Consider the following 22594-nt stretch of genomic DNA (forward strand, 5'->3'; position numbering starts at 1 on the left):
CATCTAGCAATCTCTAGCCCACTACTTCTGTCCTTGTTTCTCCATGCTTTACTATTGAAATAACTTTCCTCCTATCATTTCTTCGTCTTTTAACCCACCATACATTTTACTGTGAAAGCAATCTTCTTAAAAAACAGTTTTATTTATTCTCCTGTGTGAGTCACATGTTGTGTTCATTACCAACTGAATGAAATGAAAACTGTTAATTTCAGCAGTGAGCTATGGATAGTTTCATAAGAATAAGCTGGAGTATTAAATAAACTAGGGTTAGAAGTTAAGAACTTCAAACTTGCCTTTGAAGGAAATGATGAGCCAATGAAAATTTTAGCCAGCATTACAGTTTAGATATGAGATATCTGCCAAAACTTCAGGTGTAAGACAATGCAAGAAAGTGTATAGGTGAAATTATTGAGTTTTGAGAGCCTTAAGCTAATCATTTCATTAGTCCACAGATAAGGATTAACTGGCCAGTAATTAGGCAGGTAGGGTGTGGCTGGAATAGGTTCCTATGGAGTATATATTTTATTTTTGTTGAGCAGAGCTCTGTCTCTGCTTCCTGGTACTATGTTGTGACCTGCTTTCCCCTACCACACTCTCCTACCATGATGTCATGCCTTACCTTAGGCCGAGAGCAATGGAGCTGGCCATGTATGGACTAATGTCTCTGAAATCATGAGCTCCAAAATATACTTTTCCTCTGCTAATTGTTCTAGTCAGGCCTTTTGGTCACAGCAGCGAAAAAGATGATGGTAACAGTAAGCATCAAAACAGACAAGTTGTTCTTGGAGATACTTCCTTAACTCAAATAAATTCTTGATTGTGGTAATTCCTGCTATTCTGTCAGTTCAACAGAGAAAATGTGCAGCAGGGAGAATGTTGTAAAATAGTATTTGCTCTTTTCCCAGCAATATTATCTTCTCATGTTTAAAGGAATCTCTTCTTTCTCTAGGAGGTATAAACATATCAGCTCGAGGTTCAGTTGTTTCGGCTCAAACTTCACCCACAAAAGGTTACTGTAAAACTTCACAGACATTTATAGGGACTCCAATTCAAAAAGAAGAGGTATGTAATATTTTTTTTCTCCAAATATAAACAGAATAAGTGAAATATGGTCTTTTGTTCATCATTTGTACCTGAAATATCACTCTTTACTGACCTTATGGAATAACTCTATTCCATGAAATTAATAATACCTTAATAAAAATGTAATAATCCTAGGACCCTCTGTCTAAATGTAAGCCACACGATGGCAGTTTGCAATGTGTACCTGAAGTCTTCAAAGTAATCAAATTACAGTTCTTTGATCAGGCTTCTAGTGTACTAATATAGAACATTGCGACCAGTGAACAATTACTTGCTGTAGGAGAGTTGCAAAACATATTCAGGATACTGCCTTACATATGAAAGGGATCATCTCATTGGGTGTGGCAGCTTGGGAGTTTGAGGCAGGAGAATCACAAGCTACCATCAGTAATGTATTGAGACCCTGTCGCAAAATAAAAAATAAAATGGGCTGGGAATATGGCTTAGTGGTTAAAAGCCGCCAAAATGTTAAATCCCCAGTACCAAAATAAATAAATAAATAAATAAATGGATGAATTTCTTCTGTGGATTGTCAACTTGTTATAAGATGAATCAATCCATAGTTTTGGTTTCATCTCCAGCATAGTGTTAACTGGTTAACTATGATAAGGATTAGAATGATTTGAAAAATTTTTTGATAAACTGGAGACATTATTTATAAAGTCTCTGAAGTAACAAGCTGCCACATTTATTTATTCTCTCATAATAATTGTTATCTGTATAATTATTGACAGTCAAAATCATACATAATTCTTAAAATGTATAGTTAGCACAATATGCTTCTCTACAGTATAGTTTCATTACAAATAATAATTTGACATTACATAATAATCATAGTTCACTGTTCTACTATATCGATAGCCATATTAATTATGCTAAGAATCAAAAAATATATTTCTTTGCAACACTGACATTTGCAGTGGTCATATTGTCCAACATATTTCAAAGGTTATGTTGTTAATTATAAAAAAGAAGAAAAATGCCTTTAAAACTATGTATGAATTTTATCATGTCCTTTTTGGGTAATGTGTATATTATTAAATTGATATCCATATGAATCTCAAATGAATATCAGATGTTAACAGATACCTAACTTACTATGAAAAACAGAATGAATATTTTTAAGTATTATAAAATATTTCCCAGTCTACCATTATCAGAAAATGTATTTCTTGTAGCCTATTTTTAGCTCTTACACAGGGTAAGGAAAAAAATAAAAAAGAAATATATTACAAGGAATTTGCTTCCCTGGAGTTGTTTGGGCTCCTAGAAAAGTCTGAAGAACCAAATTCCATGTTTTGAGAGAATCTATTATTTGCCTTCCAGCTCTACTTAAATGTTTTCTGTTGTTTTGTAAAAAACAAACAAATGAACAAAAACACTCATTTTCTTCCCTTTGAGAGGATTAATTTCCTTGTTAATTAGTGCATTCCACAAATAGTGAATTGGAGGTTATCACTGAATATTACTCTGCAGAAAAGAGATAACATAGCAGCCTTGGAACTACTATCTTTAAAGGAGCGTTCTTATATGATTGGCCTTTGACTGGTGTTTAGGAAGATGACTGGGGAAGCTTTACTTTCATTACTAAGAAGAGTGGTTCACTGTACCTGGAAAGTGAAAACAATATGATCTTGTATAGGTTATCTATAGGACGTCCTTTAATAAAATCAACAGGTGATAAATTTTTCATGTATTTCCTTGGGTAGGAACATTTTAATAATATTATTATTTTTTTATTGTTAGAAAAAGAATACCCTCACGTTTATCTTCTTACAAGGGAGAAACAGATAAAATAAGGAAGATTGTGTGTGGATTTCTGTATACCTAGCCCTTACTTTTTCTAATGTGTATTTTTTATTATAATAAATCCTAGATGTGAGTTACAACTATAGACTGAGTCTCAAACTCTTAGAAAATTATTAATATATGGATGGTCTTGTGGGTACCCTTTGACAATAATAAATATTATAGAAACATAGTAAAAGTTGCACATTTCTTATAAATTAATATTTAAGATAAGTTTAAAAAAATTTAAATTCTTAATATAAAAATTTAAAATGTATGCATAATTTAAATATAGAAATAATAGACAATGTTCAAATTCTAGAAAAAGTTTTTAAGAATCTATAATTTTTTTGTTTATGTAGAAGGAGATAAATACTGACTGGAGTGGAAGACCAACCAAGAAGAAATCAAGCTATATCTCTGAATCAGGTAACTATTAGCAACAATTATTGAGTAAATCATGCAATTTATTTACTTACTCTGTCTACTAACATTATTGTTCTCTTGCTACATGCTAAGTCTGGCACTGAACATATAGGGAAAATATTCCTGATTCTTGCCCAGAGCTATCAGAGTGTATAGTTCTGGGAAGATAGTAATGGCAAAAATCACAACTCAGTATTATAATCACCATATAAAAGTAGGTGTATATAAATGTCAGAACATGTAAGAAGACAATGCCTAGGTCTGTCTAGGGTCCTCAGAGAAGCCTGCACAGAAGAGGCTTGAATGAATAATGAGAAAGAATTTTAATAATAACAAAGAATTTTACATATTCTTATCTTTTATTTTTATTGAGTTAGTACTAATGTTGACAATTAAAATTGAAAACTATTGTTGAAATTTGTGCTTATATTCTTATATCTATTGTTTTCTCTTTGTAACTCCTCCCCACAAACTTTTAGGTATAGTTTACAATTAAATTTATATATAAGGACTACAGCTTGATAATTTTATATTTGTATGCATTATAAAAAATTCACCACCATCAAGCGAGTTAACACATCCTTCACCTCACATGATTGCACTTTTATGTGTGGTTGGAACACTTAAGATCTACTGTTTTAGCAAATTTCAAGTTTACAATACAATATTTTTAACTATCACATTGCAGATCACATAGTTGCTATTTTGTGTGTGTGGTTACAAAACTTAAGATCTACTCTCTTGACAATTTTTAAGTATACAACAAAATTTTGTTTACCTATAGATGTCTTATATATTGGATCTCCAATACTTAACCAATATTGTATAAATAAAACTTGTACCAATTCACTGTACTTTCCCAAAATATTCTGCCCACCCCCATTGCCCATGCCCTAGTAATGACCATTCTATTCTGGGTTTTTTGTTTGTTTGGTTGGTTGGTTGGTTGTTTGATTACTTTATTTTCTTCAGGATTTAGGTTCTAAAGCCTTTGATTTTTATGACCAGTAAGAAATAAGAAGTCCCTTTGTACCAAAATATATAGAATCCTTTGAATTTTATTGTTTTATGAGTTTGACATTTTATATTCTACATATAGGTGAGATCATGTGTGTTAGTCAGATGTCATTACTATGAACAAAATAACTGACAAGAACAACATAAAGGAGGAAAAGTTTATATTGGACTGACAGTTCACAGTTTTAGTCCATGATTGGGCAACTCTATTACTCTGGGTCCGATGTTAAGCAGAACATCATAGTGAGAGGGTGTGGCAGAAGAAATTTCCTCAGGTCATGGCAGACACGGAGCAAAGAGAGAACGTGGTAGGGACAATAGAAAATATAAGCACTTGCTCATGAGCCCCTATAAAGATTAAAAGCAATTTACATATATCCAGTATTCAGTGTTACAGAGTAAATATTCCCATTTCAAAAAGGAGAAATAGAAAGAAGGGATGGGACCAAAAGAAAACTAAAACCCAGTTGGACAAATATATGTCCTGTAATGCCATGTTGACCATTCATGGCAAGTGTTGGTAGGATATAAACTTGAAATTTATTGGGCAGTCCTCCACTTTGGCCTTCCCTGTTGCAGAATTCATAGTCTCTCACTTAGGCTGGCTCTGTCTTCAGGCAAGCCAGAAACTTTCCTGAGCTGATGTTCCTCATTATGGGCATCTGTTAATCAGGGGTTTCTTCATCACAACTTGTAGGGGTTCTGTGTTTGAGATTGAGGTCTCTGATAGCTTCATGACTGTTGCATGCTTGGTGGCTAGGAAGTGTCTGTGCAAAGACACAGAATGCCTGGCTACTGGGAAAACTTCTGTGCAAAGACACAGAATGCCTAGCTGCTGTAGCAGTGTCCTTCACGGGGAGGCTCTGTGTTAGAGTCTTATCAGCCTTGACCTTAATCTCAGAATCTTATCAGTCTCAACCTTGATCTCAGGCACACAGCTCCTGGAAATAAAGGAACTCTCTTGTTAGACAACTACAGTGTTTCACTGAGCCTAAACCTGCCCATATAACAGTAACTTTATACAATGTAATTTCTTGAGAGCTACACAAAGCTCCTAGCATTGCACATTGCAATTTAGTATGTAACTGAGGAATAAGCTGCATAATATTGCTAAGTCTGTAACCTGCCTAGTAATACAATGAACAATATGTACTAATGATGCCAATGAGCTGAAGTAACCTATTGATATAAATAAAGCTTGGCAGTTTGGCCCCTGTGTCATTCTGCCATCTTTCTTTCCTGCCCCTGCATCTTTTCTCTGTGTCCCCTTTTTTATTTTCCTTACAACAACTTTGGCTTGCTTCTCATAGTTTCATGTATCACCCACTCAGAGGCTGCCTGCAAGGATTTTCACTCTGATGCATGTTGTCTCATTTATCGGGCATTTCTTTGAAATCTCACCTCACCTGAGCCCCTAACTTTAACAACCTGCATTCTTGCAGAACTAGGACAATGTAGATGATTTTAAGGTCTGCTGCCAGCTCCAGCAGTAGCTATGATCCTAGTACCAAGGACATAGTGACCTCTCAGTGCCTAGGTGCTAAGCATTGTAAACTGAATCCTGGAGTAACAACCTCTTTGGAACCCCTGTATGAGCAGGGTACCCGCTGTATTTTATGAAAGTTTTCCCTTTTACATCCTTGAACCTGTGATAGGTGTGGTCTTGTTGATTCCTGAGATACTCTCAAGGCATCTTTTCCATTGTCTCTCTGCAAAGTACTTAGCTTCTTTTTAGTGGTGATAGTCACTTCAAAAACATGCCTTCATTGATCCCAATTTTACATTCATTTTTCTGGAAAAAGAAATGCAAGTTTTTAAAATATTTCCTCTCTGCTTCTCACTCCCAATTCTCACAGCATATCTGACTAAAAGCTACCAAAAACACCCATGCCATTGCCAGAATATTGTGCTTCCTTGAAATTTCCCCCACCAGATTTTGTCAATCACCTTTAGATTCACGCTCACAGAAAATCTCAAGACATGGGAAAAGTGTAGACAAATTCTTTGCCAGAATGTAACATGAATGTCCTCTAGTCCCAGTTGAAAAAAGTTTCATTCCCCTCTGAAACCACATTCATCAACAGACATTTAGATTTGGCTTTGTATTTGTTGTTGTTATGATTTGGATGTGAGGTATCCCCCAGAGCTCATGTGTGAGACAATGTAAGAATGTTTAAAAGACAAATGATTGGGTTATGAGAGCCTTCACACAATCAGTGAATCAATGCCCTGACTGGGATTAACTGAACCATAACTGAAGGCAAGTAGGGTGTCACTGGAGGAGGTGGGTCATTGGGGGTGTGCCTTTGAGGTATATATTTTGTGTCTGGCAAGTGGAGTCCCTCTCTTGCTCTTGCTCTGCTCTTGCTCTGATCATCATGCTAGCCATCTTCCTCTACTATGTTCTTCTACCATCATATCTGCCTCACCTCAAGCCCCAAGGAATGGAGCTAGCCATCTATGGACTGAGACCTCTGAAACTGTAAGGTCCTAAATAAACTTTTCCTCCCCTAAAATTGTTCTGGTTGGTATTTTAGTCATGACAGTGGAAAAGCTGACTAAAACAGTTGTTATTACAAAATACAACTATTTGGACTGGCTACTTTCTAAAGAAAAGAAACTTATGTAGTTCACAGTTTGGGAGCTAAAAGTTCATGACTCGCAGCTCCACGTGTTCAGTCACTGCTGAGGGCCTCATGGTGAATGGCAGCATATTTGGAAGAGATCCTATAGAGAAACAGGAACCAGAAGGATTTAGGAGTCAGGCTCACTCTTTTTTCAATGCTCTGCTTTCAGGGGAACTAACTTGTTCCACTAGAACCTCTCAAAGGGCAATGCTCCCAATGATCTAATCACCTTTCACTGAACCCCATCAGCTCCACATAACCTGTCAACATCACCACATTGAGGACAAGCTTCCAGAACACAAGTTTTTGGGAGACACACTTACACTATACCTAAATCATAGCAAGAGGGTTGTATGTATTGACTATTGTGACTAATCCTGCAATAAACAGGGGAGTGCAAATATCTTCTCACTATATCGATTTCATTTATTTTAAGTGTGTACTCAGAAGTGAGATTTCTGGATTATAAATAGGTTTATTTTTAATTCTTTGAGGAAGCTTCACTCAGTTTTCTGTAACTATTAAATGTATTCACATAACCACAAACAGTGCTATCAGCATTTCTTTTTCTCTATAACCTTGCCAACACTTGTTATCTTATGCCTCTTTACTCAAATACATTTTAACAGGTGTGAAATGTTATATCATTGCAATTTTGATTTGTATTTTCCTGTTGATTACTGATTCTTGAGCATCTTTTCATGTAACTTTTGGCTTATTATATGTCTTGTATTTGAGGGGGGTATACTAGTTCTATTCAGGTCCATAGCTCATTTTTTAAAATTTGGTGATTGTTTTGCTGTTGAATTGAGTTTCTGTATTTTCAATATCAATCTTTTAGGTATGTGGTTAGCACAAATTTTGCACAAAATATTGCACAATTTTGCTTGTCTTCTTTGATGTGCAAAAACTTTCAGTTTGACATAATTTTATTGTGTACCTTTGCTTTCTTTTTTTTTTTTTTCATGTGCTTAGGATGTCATATTGTAGGCTCACAGAAAATCTCAAGACATGGGAAAATGGAAGACAACAATCTCTACAATCCCTACAATCTCTTCTAGTTGTTTTAGGGCTTAAGATCTTACATTTAAGCATTTAATCCATTTTGTGGTCTTTTTGGTTTTTTGTTTTGGGTTTTTTTGGCATATGAAGTGAAATAAGGCTCAGATTTAATTATTTTTTATGTTAATATACCATTTTTCTAACAATATTTATTGAAGAGACTATCTGGTCCCCATTGTGTCCTGAGTAACTTTTTCAAAGATCAATTGACCTTACATGTATGGATTTATTTATTTTTGCTTCTATATTCTTTTATAGTATGAGAAAATTTAAAAAAAAAAAAAGAGCTTTTGGCTTTTTTATTCATGTGCCATACTGTTTGCATCACTACTGTTTTTTAATGTATTTTGAAATAGGTAGTGTAATGCCTTCAGCTTTGTTCTTACTCAGGGTTGCTTTAGCTTCTTGGGGGTCCCTTGTGATGCCAGGATTATGTTTTCCTATTTCCGTAAAGAATGACATTGGGAATTTGATATGGATGCAATGAATTTGTTTATCACTTTGGGTAATAGGGACATTTTAAAAGTATAAATCTTTCAATCCATTAACATGAGATCTTTTCATTTAACTGTGTTTTGTTTAACTATTATCAGTGCTTTATAACTTTCAATAGGAGTTAACACAAGGTTAATAAGACAGCAAGTTAGGAGAGGACACAGAGTACTAAACAGGAAATGGCAAAATCAATGGTCCAGAGGCATAGAAAATATTTCTTTAGGAGATTGTGGTATATTCTGTATCTCTGCCACACAATACATATGAAAAAGTAGCTATATACACTGGAGGGGTAGATAAGAATGTCAGACTTACAGTGTATTTTATGCCTTGCCAAGGACTTTGGATTTTACTATGGACAATTCCTAAAAGCTTATAAACAAGGCAGTGACAACCAAGAATATCAATCTACTAGAGGATGAATTTACCATTTATAAAGTTGCTAAGGATGAGATATAAATTATAATTTTGTTTTCCTAATATATAGGACCTCAGGGTAGAGCTACAGCCACGGGTATTTTTTCTTCTCCTGTTTTCTCAAACACGTAAGTGTCTACAAAATTTATGTGTAAATTATAAATTAATATTTTAATCACTGCATAATAGTGCTCTTCATAAGTACATTATTGCGTGGAAAACTCCCTTCTTGTAGATCTACTTGGAATTAGTGAAGCTTCATTTTTTCAAACTTTCAGAACTAACCTTAAATTGCAAACAAAATAAATAACTGTTTGTCCTCTTTCCTTCAGAACTAACCTTAAATTGCAAACAAAATAAATAACTGTTTGTCCTCTTTCCTATCTTCTTATCCTTATGACTGTTACATTCAGGGGCTTGTAGGCACAGTCCCCATTCCCTGCCCCAGGGAATTTCTCAGGATCTGAATTTTTTTCTACTCTTGGCATTCCTATACCCTTTGAGATTATTGACTTCCTATCATTTTATTCATATAATTTACTACACAATATTAATTAATTAATCAGTTATTTCCTTCATAAAATATATTTACAGTGTACTCCACAATAATGATCTCTAATGATGTAGCCTGTCAAAACTTCCAAAATATGTTTTTTTAAACCCCAGGTTCTTTTCGTTGCTCAATTCTTGGTGACTATCTATTTTAATGGTGCTTATTTGTCTCAGCTTGAGAAGAGTCCCTTCATATTATTAATCCATCAAATGGATTAATCCATTGATTATATTACAGCTCTCATGGTGTAATCATTTCACCTTTTAATATTGCTACATTTTCTAAAATGAGCTTTTTGAAGATACCACATATTCAAACCATAACAACTCCCTCCCAATCCTGTGTCCTTCCCCAGAGAATCATATGCATAGTTAAGGTATGTCAGAAGCAAACAAGCAGACAGGTATATTGTTTATAAAACAGCTATAACTGTACACTCCTGAGTAATAAGACACATTCCTGAATCCAGAGGCCAATATCTAAAGAGGAGGTGAAATTAGAGAGTTGGACAAAAAAAAAAAAAAAGTTTTATTCATTTTTAAAAATTTTTGCAGTGAAACTGTCAGGGAGAGATCAGTTAAATCATTAGATATTTTGGAAAGATTTTTATAAATTCTTTATCTTAAAAGTGATCAACCTTTCTTGGCTTTACAGACAACAGAACCTTCTACAAAATTGTTTGCAACAAAAAGTATGTATCATAAGAGTCACTGAAAAAGCAGCATATTAATTATATCTTCTTATGTGTCATAATAGGAAAAAACTTTGTGAATCCAATAACCAGGAATCATGTATATTGATTGCTCATCTTCCATGTTTGCTCTTTATCCTCTTTGAAATTTATATCAGTTAATTCTCAGATTCTATTGTGGTCCACAGTTGTTATAAAAAAAAAAAATGATGGTGTATCTTCAAGAGGGAGTGCATGAGTATAAAATGGGGAGTACAAAGGAACCTAGCCTTCATGGGAGTAACATGGAATGCCACAAGCCCATCTCTCATGGGAAGCCATTAATCATCATGTTTTGCATATGTTGCGGTTGAGCTCAAAATCAGGTGAGCCTGGATGCCAGTATCTGTCTCCAGGAGTCGTCATGGGAAAGAACCGGGTCACCTCTGAGCTGAAAGTTGGAATGAGCAAAGATAAGAGAGTTTTTGTTCATTTGTATTTTCTTAAGACCCAGCTTTGGGTCTAGATAGACCAGTCAAGAAAGATGAAGCTGTTGGGGAGTAAGCACATACTTCACATGGATACCTGCTCAATTCATAGAATATGCAGCCAAATACAGAAGCTTTGGTTCAAGGGAATATTTTCAAATTTATATTACATAGAAAAAATTTGTAAAACAGGATTCTATTTGACTTATTTCACTATAATCCAAAACTTTAGGAATGTCCCTTCTTTCATATATTAAGGTTGAAAACTCTCCCATACTTAGCCTAAGAGTAATAATGTAGGTCTGTTGTTCATTATCTTGGGTTATAAAAGGTAGTATATATTGAATATTTTAGTTTATATTTTAAATGTGTTGTTGATTTTGAATGATTATCTTCTCTGTTAAACTTTAGGTTTTATTTTTATGTAAAACAAGTATTGTATAATATATACTGTCATCCCAAAATGTGTTTTTCAGATCACAGGTACTGTGATCTATAAAATTAGTATAAAAAATAGATAGATAGATGGAGAGATGCAGGGCGGTGGGATTTTAAGAGCTTGGGGGAATGAAAATTTAATAAAATGAACTTTCCTAGGATGCACCCTGAAAACTCATAAATTTATCAGGAGAAAGGGTACTACATAGTGTTACTTTTTCTTTGATGATTTTCCTGAAGCATGAATAATTTTGGACTAACTTAGGCAACATTATGGGTGTAGATAACCCTATTACAAGAATCATATTATCATTTATTGTTATGCTTTAAAAAACAGACTTCTAGCTTTGCTGCCATCTATTGTGTTTACAACCTGTATGTTTTCATATTGGTAATAATTTTAAAAAGACTACACTTTATTATAAGAAAGATGACTTTTAGAAGAAAATATATGTGCAGTAAATAAGTAGAGGTTTAACTGAATCCTGTAGGTACATTTGTTTCTACTGCAGTTCAGTCTAATTCTATGAGAGCAACATTGACACTGTGGTCATTTAAATCTGGTTTCTGAACTTTCAGTGCTGGTTCAAGTTGAGGAATATTCCAAATTTCCTACACTTTCTCATCCCTTCTGGATCTTAGAGTTCCAGTTGAGTTTATCTTTTTATGTTCTTTCTAAATTAATTTATTCCTTCACTTGATCATCTGTTTTCAGCTTTCCTATTTAAGGCAGTTTGCACTGATATTCTTGTGGGGTTCAAAGACACTCAGTCTCTATGAAGTATTAGCTTTTATTGTAGCCTATCAAATAGTTGTTAACAGTAAGCTTATTTCATATATACAGACCACAGATTGACCCTTGCAGCAGCAGGGAATGGGGATAAGGATGGAGTATTTTCCATCCTTATACCCCAGTGAGGCAGATAGATGCCTCTGAAGGCACACAAATATTTGGACGACATCTGTTTGAAAACTAGTTAATTGGAAATAATTTGATGTACCTTAAAGAATTTTACAGGGTTATGAACACATTTCTTGTTACAAAATAGTTGCGTGATAGATGCCTAGGTAGCAATTTCATGGTTTATTTTTAAACAGTCATTTATCTTAGTAATGAAAACTAGGGAAAATAATTTTTTAAAAATTTCTGAAGGAAGACAAATAAATGAAATATTATGCACAAAATATTTCTCTGTTTTAGATAATAGACTAACCAAAATTAATCTAAAATTCTAAATAAATTTTCTACTATGTGTTTTTCACAAACCATGCTGGTATTCTAGCCATGCATTTTTTGATATAAAAAAATTAAATGTTCTTCTCTGTTCCCTGAGTATAAATTATTACATGATTTTCTTTTTTATCCCTTCTTATTTATTTTCCAGGTAACTTCTGAAGAACTGACTAGTATAATTCAGAACATAATGACCTGGGTTGTAGCTACAGTGACTAGCATATTATATCCAGCCATCACAAAGTATGAAGAAAGGTTGCAAAATAATACCTATCCAGTGTCTGAGGACTCTGTCCTTTCTTCAGATAGTTCAAGTTTCTGTAGCACATGCAGTGAAGAGTTTACATATGGAAGCTACACATCTGCAACAACTAAAACATATCAGGCAGAGCCTTGTACATTTGCAGTTCACACATCAGTAAAAAGAACAAACACACCCTTAGAACATCCTTCTTCTCATGTGGAAAGAAGAGTTGTGGGGAAAGCATTTCACCAGAAAGGACAGTCTATAGCCTCTGAACTCAAATATAACAAAGCCAGCTTGATGTATTCATACCCTAAGCTCGGAAGTTCTAAATCAGATAGTCATCTTTTAGCACCATTGGAAACAGGCAGAAAAAAATCTAAGGATGCTACCACAGAAACAGATGGCTTAGTGAATGTGAATCCATTGTTTTCTGATCAAAAAGCAAAAGCTGTGGATGAGATAAAGAATTTAAAGAATGTTTTTGTTAACTTTAAATGTCACTTGAAAGGGGAAACTGAACTGATTTTAGAAAGCATTTTTCAAGAACTAATGTCTGATTTAACCCAGGCCATTCCTTCTCTTTCTTCTGTAACCGCCGAAGTTTTTGTTGACCAGTGTGAGTCTGACAAAGAAGACTTGTTTTCCAATGTTGATATCTGCTCTGTAGCTTCAGAGATTGTGGAAAACATGCTTGAGAAACTAGAACTTGCAGTTGAGAAAAAGTGTGTTGAGGTATTTTCACAAGAAGATTTGTCAGTCGACCTTAAACCAAATTTAACAACCAGTGACAAGTGTTTCACATCATCAAATGGAAAACTTTCAGAAGAGTCATTACCGCCGTGTCCTTTGGAACCTATGTGTGACATTGCAGAGGATATGGTACATGCCATTTTAGAAAAGCTGAAGACTCTTGCATCTTATAAGAAAACTGAACTTCCTCTTGAAGACAAAACCAAACATCAAAAGCAAAATAAGACAGACCCAACACACACAGTACCCCAAAGTGATGGCAGAGAGAAATCCACTCCTGATCCTGATAAAACTAATTTAAGTTTCAAAGAAGAAATACAAAATTTAATATCAGGTATTTTTTCACAGTCAAATTTGATTGGTTATGTAAAAGAAGCAATCGGTACTATACTAGGTTATGTACAAACTGAACTTAATAATGAGAGACTTGTTGCATCTGAAGAAACAATAGTATTCCTTCAACTACTTGATGATATCTTTACACAGCTCCACCAGAAGCCAGTAAAAACAGGTGTACAAAAAAGAAGACAACCTAGAGTGAGAAATATTTCTGACACTGAAGAAAAGTATAGACTCACTGGCACTAGCTTATCTAATGGACCTATGCCTAGAAAACCATTTCCACCTATTAATGTCCCAGGCATGGTCCTTTATTCTGAAGATGATAATGAAGAGATTGACCACATTGTGAAAAGTGTGCTTGATTCATCCTTCAAAGAAGAAAAAGGAAAACCACAAGACCAGATTTCTAATCATCAGTTTACAAAAGGAAACACTGATTTTCAAAGCAAAAAAATCAGGAGACCACCTACAAAGTCTGCTGCTCCAAGCAAAGTTGCACTTCATGATTGGGAACTAAAGACAGAGCTGCCATCTTTTAGTAATGAAGACATTTTAAAGGAAAAACCATGCCTGAATAAAGACATTTCCATTTTCACCAAAGATCAAAAGCATCAAATTCAAAAGACTTCAGAAAACATAGTTAAATGTATTTTAACAGAAATGTTCAAGGATATATTTTCTACTTCTTCTGATTACCTCAGCAGCAAAATTGGCAAAGAATCTTCAGCTCTTGTTACAGAAGAATCTCAAGGACTGTCAAGTCAAGAATGGATACACAAGATGTTTTCTGTGTCGGAAATTACTGCAGTGGCTAAAGAAATAGCAGATTCTGTGTTAAATATACTTCATAAGGCATCAAGCTGCATTCCCGATATCACTGAAAGTATCATTTCATCATCAGTTTGTCAAACTTTTCTAGATAAATCTGACAGTCCCCAAATAGTCAATAAAGCACCAAATAAAAAACCATTGAAAATATGGTTTGACAGTGAAAAGAAAATGAAATATTTATCATCCCTTGATGTAGATTCTAAAAAGCCTTACCGGTCAAGATCTGAAGAAGGTACACTTAAGAATGTAGATGACATTAGTAATAAGATCATTGATACAGTTTTTAAAAAACTGAAGCTATTGATTTGTCCAAAATTGCAAAAGAGAGTCAAACCTTCACTTCCCAAACAATCTTTATTACAATCTCAACTTAGTACTTATACGACTAAAATAGTAAGCATTGTTTTGCATGCTATCCAGAATGAAGTAGAATTCAGTAAGAAAAACCTACATCTTACAGAGATAGACTATACTAAACCCCCTACAAGGAAAGGATTTGTTGCCGATAATGATAAGAAATTAGAATATCTTGTCACAGATCTCAATGATGACATTATGACCAGTCCATTATTAACCTGTATTTGTGATATGGTATCAGGTAGAAATGAAGATCAAAGGAATACTTTTCTCCTTTCAGATAAGTCAACATCTTCAACTTCCTATGGATCTGACCACTTTGACAAACAAAACACTTTGTCATTTAGACAGGATAAAAAATCTTTTCTCAAATCTTTGGCTACTCCTTGTGCTTTCCATAGTATCAAGAATGGAAAAGACCTCAAAGAGAAAAACAAATTGCAAGTATTAGACAGTATTGGGGAAACACTACAGGAAATGTTAAGCCAACTAGCATGTGTCTGTCCTAACTCTCAACCATCCTGTAGTCAGCAAAACAGAAAGAAATCAAACAAGAAGCAGCAAATGGCCACCGAACTGGTATCTGATGTTCAGTTAATTTCCAAAACTATTTTGGAATATATCGTTGCAAAACTATGTGGTGTTGATATGGATACCAATTTAGCAAGTTTTAAAGCTTCATCAGAATCTCCTGACATTGACAACTTATCGTTTGCTTCAATTATTGAGGAAATGGCCAAATGCACCAGTATAATCTCTGACATAATTTCCAAAATGATGCAGAAAAATAATAAAGATCTGACTAAAAGCAAGGCAAAAAATGTTGCTCCTGTGTCTTCCAAAATAGAGAACTCAAAAGTAACACATCCAAATGCATTGAAAACTACAGCTTCAGATATTCTTAATATGGTTTTTGCTAATTTGGAAGGGTTTGCCAATGAGAATTTAGATACTCTAGGTGTTAATAATGATTACAGTCAAAAAGACAGAGGGGTGGACTGGGAATGTGAAAGTACCAGTGCATTCACAGATATCTGTGAAGAACCATTGCGGTCTACTTTATATACACAAGCAAAGAAGGTATCAAGTGCTCTTTTGAAAATAATTCAAACTGAATTAAATATGAACATGTCAGATTTGAAGACAAGTATAAAAAACCCATCACCTGAAACACAAATGTTTACAAATATAGTTGATTTAATTTTAGATTCAGTATCCACAGATACATTCAGTGAAACTGAATCTGAAGACAGAGGCATTGAAACTTATCGATACCAGCCAACTTATGGAAATTTCCTTCCTGGAGGAGCTGACACAGTGTCATTTATAGAAGATGAGGCACCTGCAGAGAAAGAATTAAGTGGAGAGAGAACATCACTGAGAGAGGAAGCTAAAACATATTCTTCTAAACAATGGATTCTAGAAAGAACGCTGAACAAAATTGAAGTGAAACTCAGAGAACCACATAAATCTCCAATTGTTCCAATTATAAAAAATATCTTGAATGAAATTTTTCAAAGTGATTTAATCAATGAATTAAATGTGCTTTCTCCCTCTCAGACTCATTTCAGTGACATGCCTCACAATGTTCATGAGTCAACTACTCAAACATCTGTTCAATTTATGAATAAGGTAATTGGTCCATTAGTGTCTGACACAGATGTAACAGTAGTGGCAGATGATGTGGTTAGAATTGTATTCCATAAACTTTATTCAGCTGCCATGACAGAAAAAAATGTAAGTGAAAATAGTTGCAAAACTGTCACCTTTTCAGCTAATGTTTCTTTTCATGAACACACCTACGGTCAAAACTCCTCTGTTGCTGTGTTGGATGGAAATCCATGTTCTCTACAGTCCAGATTGACTGTTGAAAAACAAAACAAAGTAAATGTAATTGAAGATATTGTACAGACAATATTAACCAACTTAGAAATTTTTACTACATCCAAGGTAAAATCACTCTTTTACCCCCAAGTCAACTTCACAGTGCCAGTTACTTTACCCTATCCACATGATGAAAGTACATTGAGCAAAGCATTATCAGCCAAAGACTCACAATCTGATGAACAATATTCCTGTTGCTCAGTGGATCATATCAAGTCAGGACAGTCCAACTCCTGGTGCCAACCATCTTTATCAAAATTAAATATTTATGCAAAAGAAGTGGCTACAAAAATACTACAAGGAATCAAACATGAGTTAGATAAAGAAAGGGAGGGTCCTTTCTTGACTCAAAAAATTGTGGTTTCTGAAAGTATTGCAAGTCAAGTTGTTAGCACAGTGCTAGATATTGTATCATGCAAAAGTAAATGTGACAAACACAGTTCTGACAAAGAGATTAATTCAGATCAGCAAGAAGGTATTATTGAAAAGCTGTTCAGTAAGCCTGAATATCGAAAAATACTTCAGTTTCAAATACAAGATACCATAAAAGGTATCTTGTGTGATATTTATGAAAAAACTCTGTTTCAGAACAATCTCTCCTTTGTCACTCCCTCTCTGAAAAGTAGCATAACAGGTAAATATTTGAAACCAAATTCTGAAATTTTCATTGAGGCTACAAACAAGAATATTCCTGAATTTTCAGTTCCTAAGTCAGACGTCATTTTGTTCTCTAAGGATATAGTGGATATTGTTCTTCATAATCTCAATTCTGTTGTAATGCTTGGCATAAATGCAAAGGATTCCACTCTTGCACAATTGACCTTTTGTGATACATTTCCAAAAGAAGAGGGTCATCAGTCCCTCCTTGTGGTTTCAAAAAGTGAAGAAAAGACAGAGTATTTTCCATATTTAAAAAAAAAGAAATCAGCTTATGCTGATGATAATCAGATAGCTGTAGCGGGGAAAGAAGACACCAAGAAATCTATTCCTGACCCTTGTGAGGAAAATGCTAATTCCATCACTAAGACTATTTTCAATCGGTTACAATCTTTTGCCACAGAAAGAATAGATTCATTAATTACTCTTGCTTTACAGCCTAAAGCAAAGTCATTTGTTAGCCCAGAATTGGAAAATTGTAAACAAGATGATAGCATTTTTTGTGAATCAAGCCAAGTGGAATCTGATGTGAATGTCTTGAAAATATCAACAACTAAATCCATTCTCAGTGAAGAACTTACAGAGCACACTTTTGCCAGTTACAGAGAAAAACTTGGATCCACGATTCATTTATCAGAAGCTAGTCTTAAGAAATATGCTGATATTATTGCTAGCACCATTTTGAAGCTTATTAAGAATGACTTAGACTTAGAAATCAAAAAAATGCATCCATTTCCAAATAACATTCTATTCCAGAAAAATGTCTTTGTGAATGAAATTGTCGACAGTACTTTAAAGATTTTATATAATAAAAGTTCTGTAAAGGAAATTAGTTTTTCCTCAAAAGAGAATCATAACTTTTCACAATTAACTATAGCAAATGAAATATTGCTGGAACACAAAGAAAAAGCAAAAAGCACTACAATATCTCTGTTTACAAATTGCCCAGTAGAGCAAAACCAAACGACATTTGAGAAGGAAAGCCAGAAAAATGCTTTGGAAAAAATATTTATGAGAAATGGAGAATCAAAACAAAAAGAGAAAACTGAATTACTCAGTGCAGTAGAAGATCTTTTGAATAACTTGGATCAAAGAATAATGGAAGTCCTAGGATGTTTGCCTCCATATAATGAAATCCCCACCTTTATGACTAATTATAAAATTAAAACATCAGGTATAACACACAAAAAAAATTTTCAGTCACATATTAACAGTGCTGCAAATGATATAGTTGAAAGTGTTTTGGAGAAAATGTACCATGTTGTTATGACATCATTATACAAAAACAAAAGGGGAGAAGTAGAGATATGTGACAATAATGATACTTTACCAATGAAACTACCAAGCTTTAGAGAAACTAAACAAGCAGGGAAAACAAATAATGCCTGTAGATATGGAATGCTACAGGTGTGTTCTTCTGCAAAGAGTCAAAATATTTCTGTGTTAGAAAACACTTCTTTGCAATATTCACCATTGCACATAGGAAAAGATTTAGTCCAAATGGTTCTTAGTATGATCACACAGTTCATCTCACTCCATCTAGAAGAGAGTTTTTCCCCTAAAGATTGTTCTGATGAATTGCCACCTGTTAGATTAAGTAATTCTAAAGTTAGCCCTAAGAGCAGCCCTAGGCAAGGTCTTAAAGCAAATTTCAAAGGAAGATCAAAAATTACCTCTTTGCCTAAATTTAAAACAAAACCATACCTAGGACCTACTGTTGCTAAAGCTAAAAGCAAGATCAAGTTAAGTACTGGAGAGAAGACTTCAATAGATAGTTGGTCCAAGACTTTCACTGGACTGCCACGCATCCTATCAACAGGAGATGCCAAAAACTTACTGGAATCAAAATTGCCCACTTCAGAACTAAAAATGTATGCCAAAGATATAACAAGTAATATTCTGGAATCAGTTGTGAAAAAATTTGATAGAGAGATGGAAACTAGAGCAATGGTAAATACAGAAGTTTCACTGTCTGATCAAATCATGGAAGCAAGTAAACTAGTTAATACAATTTTGCGAGAATTATATGCTACAAATAACTACAGTTTGTCTTATCCAATCAAACTCTCATATCTGGATGATCTCAAACCTTCACAGCATGATTTATATGCTGGGTCTTCTGCCAAAGAGCAAGCATGCTTTTACTTAGAGAATGTTTCTTCACAGCTAGAACAGATTTTTCCAAAGGAAGGTATATTTAAAAAAATGTTTGACAAATGGCAAAGTGAATCAAATGACATGAAAAATGAAAAATTTAAGCTACTGATGACTGCTGAAAATGTTTTGACTGAAATTTCAATAAAAGCAAAAGATTTAGAATATTCTCTTTCACTTTTAAATTTGCCACCTCTTGAGGATTGTGAAAGCAGGTTCTATAATCACTTTAAAGAAGGTTCTACTAGAGCTGAGGATACCAAAGCACAAATTAATATGTTTGGAAGGGAAATTGTTGAAATACTCTTTGAAAAATTACAGCTGTGCTTCTTATCTCAGATGCCCACTTCAGATAGTAAAAAAAATCTAACAAATAGGAAAGAACACATCTCTAGTAAAAGCAATCATGGTTTTCCAACAAAGCATATCCTCAACAGTTTACCAGTCTGTAACATGAAAACAAAGGATTCAATTTCTATGGGCTCTAGCAACCAGATTATTCGAGAGATTGTAGAAAGGGTTATAAATATGTTAGAGTCGTTTGTAGACTTGCAGTTTAAACATATCTCCAAATATGAGTTTTCTGAAATAGTGAAAATGCCTATAGAAAACCTTTTCCAAGTCCAACAGAGACTATTAAGTAAAAAGATATTGCCAAAATTACAACCACTGAAAAAAAATTCTGATGAATCCAAGCCAATTACTATTTCTAAGGAAAACATACAGAACACCCTGCTACAGGTTCATTCATTTCATTCAGAATTACTCACATATGCTATTAATATTGTCAATGACATGCTTAGCACAATCAAGAACAAGCTAGACAAAGAAATAAGCCAAGTGGATCCACCTTCAATTCCCACATTGAAAGAGAACATTGTAGCAAGTGAGATCATTGGCACACTAGTGGATCAGTGTGCTCATTTCAAAGAGTCTTTGATCAAAAACCTTCCAAAGGAAAGTTTGTTCCAAAGAACTGAAAATACTTACATTGTTAATCAGGTTGAATTAGCAACTAATGTAAAAACACCCTCATCAAAGTTAAAAGAAAATAGTTTGAGGAATAATCCTCCACAAAGAAGTGTACCTGACTTGGTGTTTTATTCAGAGGAAGATATGAATACAAAGTACAGGGTTTCATCAAATTTACCCTCATATGTCAGGTCCTCTGTAGAAGACACAATTAAAAGATCAGAGTCAGAGGAACTTCATTCAGAAACTATGCCATCATGTTCTAGAAGTAAAGTACAATATCACAGCCCAAGGAAACCTAACTTCGGCCGTTTTGATGAAGACATGAAAAGAAATAGCTCCCTTCCTGAAGGCAGTGTCTTACAAAAACTGTCTCAGAAAGCAAACGACTCCACAGAAGCATCATTAAAGCAAGTCATGTCATTTATGGAGATGGGAAAAAGTGAAAATCCAAGAGTATTTCATTATGAGACCCTAAAACCAGTTGGTGAGCCAAACCAAATTCAGACAACTGTTTCTCCACTTAAAATATGCTTAGCTGCAGAAAATATTGTCAATACTGTACTGTCAAGCTATGGCTTTCCAAATCAACCACACACCAATGAAAGCAAGGAAACAATAAAGCCATTTTTCATATCAAAACAAAGCCCTCTATCTGAAATATCTGGACAACAAAAGAATACGGAAAACTTGTTTAGAATGTGGGACAAAAAAGATAGCTGTATGCCTGAAGAAAACAGCAGAAACCCTGATGCCTACAAGGAAGATTTTTCCTTATTGCAGAAATGGAAAAACAAAAACCCAAAGATAGATAAAATAATAACTCTGAAAGAATTTGAAGTCATTGCTTTTGCTGATCATGAACTGGGTCCAAATGAAATTCACTTGATAGCAAGACATGTCACTACCTCGGTGATCACATATTTGAAGAACTTCAGAAGTAGAGGTAAGCAAGAGATAATTCATTTTAAAAATTAGCATAATTTTTAGAAAATGGTAAAAAGGTATGTTTAAAGATCTTCTGTTTAAGAATCTGCATTCTCTATTTTTCTGAAAACAATATTAGAGGTGCATTATGTTAAAATAATATATATTAAAGTCAAAAAATTTTTCATGATTTGAATCTAAAAGGTGTATTCAGGTGAGGTGGTACATGCCTATAATCCCAGCAACTCCAAAGGCTGGGTCAGAAGGATCACAATTTCAAGGTCAGACTAGGCAACTTATCAAAATCTTATCTCAAAAATGACTGTGGACATAACTCAGTGTAGAGTACCCCTGGGTTCAGTCCCTAGTACTTTCCAACACACACATGCACACACACGCACACAAACACACACACACACAATGAATCAGAACTATATGTTCAGTTTTTTGTACCTGCAGGTGAAGAAAAAGAGATACTATTTTAAGGCAGGCAATGTTGATTATGTATGAGGCATGAATTCCAAAACTTTAAACATACCATTGCAGTCTCTCACTAACCTTTCTAGAGTTGTCACACTTTTATTTTAATCAAGATGATATTACTACCAACCTCTTGGCATCCTAAAAGTAAAGTATGGCAATGCATTATATGTTTTGACTAAAACTATTTTTAAATAATTCTATTCAGACTTTACTTATCACTGGAGACAGGATAATATATTTAAACAAAACTGGAGATCTTTTCTCTGGCCTAAGATTTTCAGCTTGTTAAAGCTCATAACTATCCAACCAAGAAAGACATTAACACATGACTTAAATATTTTACTTGGGGGAGGGCAGAAGGCTTATTAACATATATAATACTTCAATTTATCAATTTTGTGAACAACTCACTTGAGTCTGTCGTCTTCCATTTAACTTCAAGCATTTCTGATGTCACTGAAGAGGGTAGAGAAAAAAACAAAGACTAGGAAATCCAAAGTGCAGCATTTAACAAGATTATTTCAGTTCATTCTGAAATGTTTGAGAGCAGGTCAATTTCTATTGGAGAACTTGCTTTAAGTATTTATAAAATTATTGAACTTAGTGGCTAAAACTGAGACCCACAACATAGAGAAATAAATATTTGAAGAAAATCCTGTTTATTTCTTTATTAGGGTTTTGAGGGTTTTCTT

General features: G+C 34.2%; 1 protein-coding gene across 1 annotated transcript in view; it reads left to right on the plus strand.

The window, feature by feature from the left end:
• Fsip2 (fibrous sheath interacting protein 2) overlaps window positions 1-22594 on the plus strand; it is a 75223-nt gene that overhangs the window by 28375 nt on the left and 24254 nt on the right. Inside the window, exons 11-15 of the mRNA XM_015480962.1 lie at window positions 950-1062; window positions 3234-3300; window positions 8986-9043; window positions 10123-10159; window positions 12450-21438. Coding sequence (XP_015336448.1) covers window positions 950-1062; window positions 3234-3300; window positions 8986-9043; window positions 10123-10159; window positions 12450-21438 — 9264 coding nt within the window. The remainder of the gene's footprint in view (window positions 1-949; window positions 1063-3233; window positions 3301-8985; window positions 9044-10122; window positions 10160-12449; window positions 21439-22594) is intronic.

The sequence above is a fragment of the Marmota marmota genome, unplaced genomic scaffold, assembly GCF_001458135.2.
Source record: "Marmota marmota marmota unplaced genomic scaffold, marMar, whole genome shotgun sequence".
Classification (NCBI taxonomy): Eukaryota; Metazoa; Chordata; class Mammalia; order Rodentia; family Sciuridae; genus Marmota; species Marmota marmota.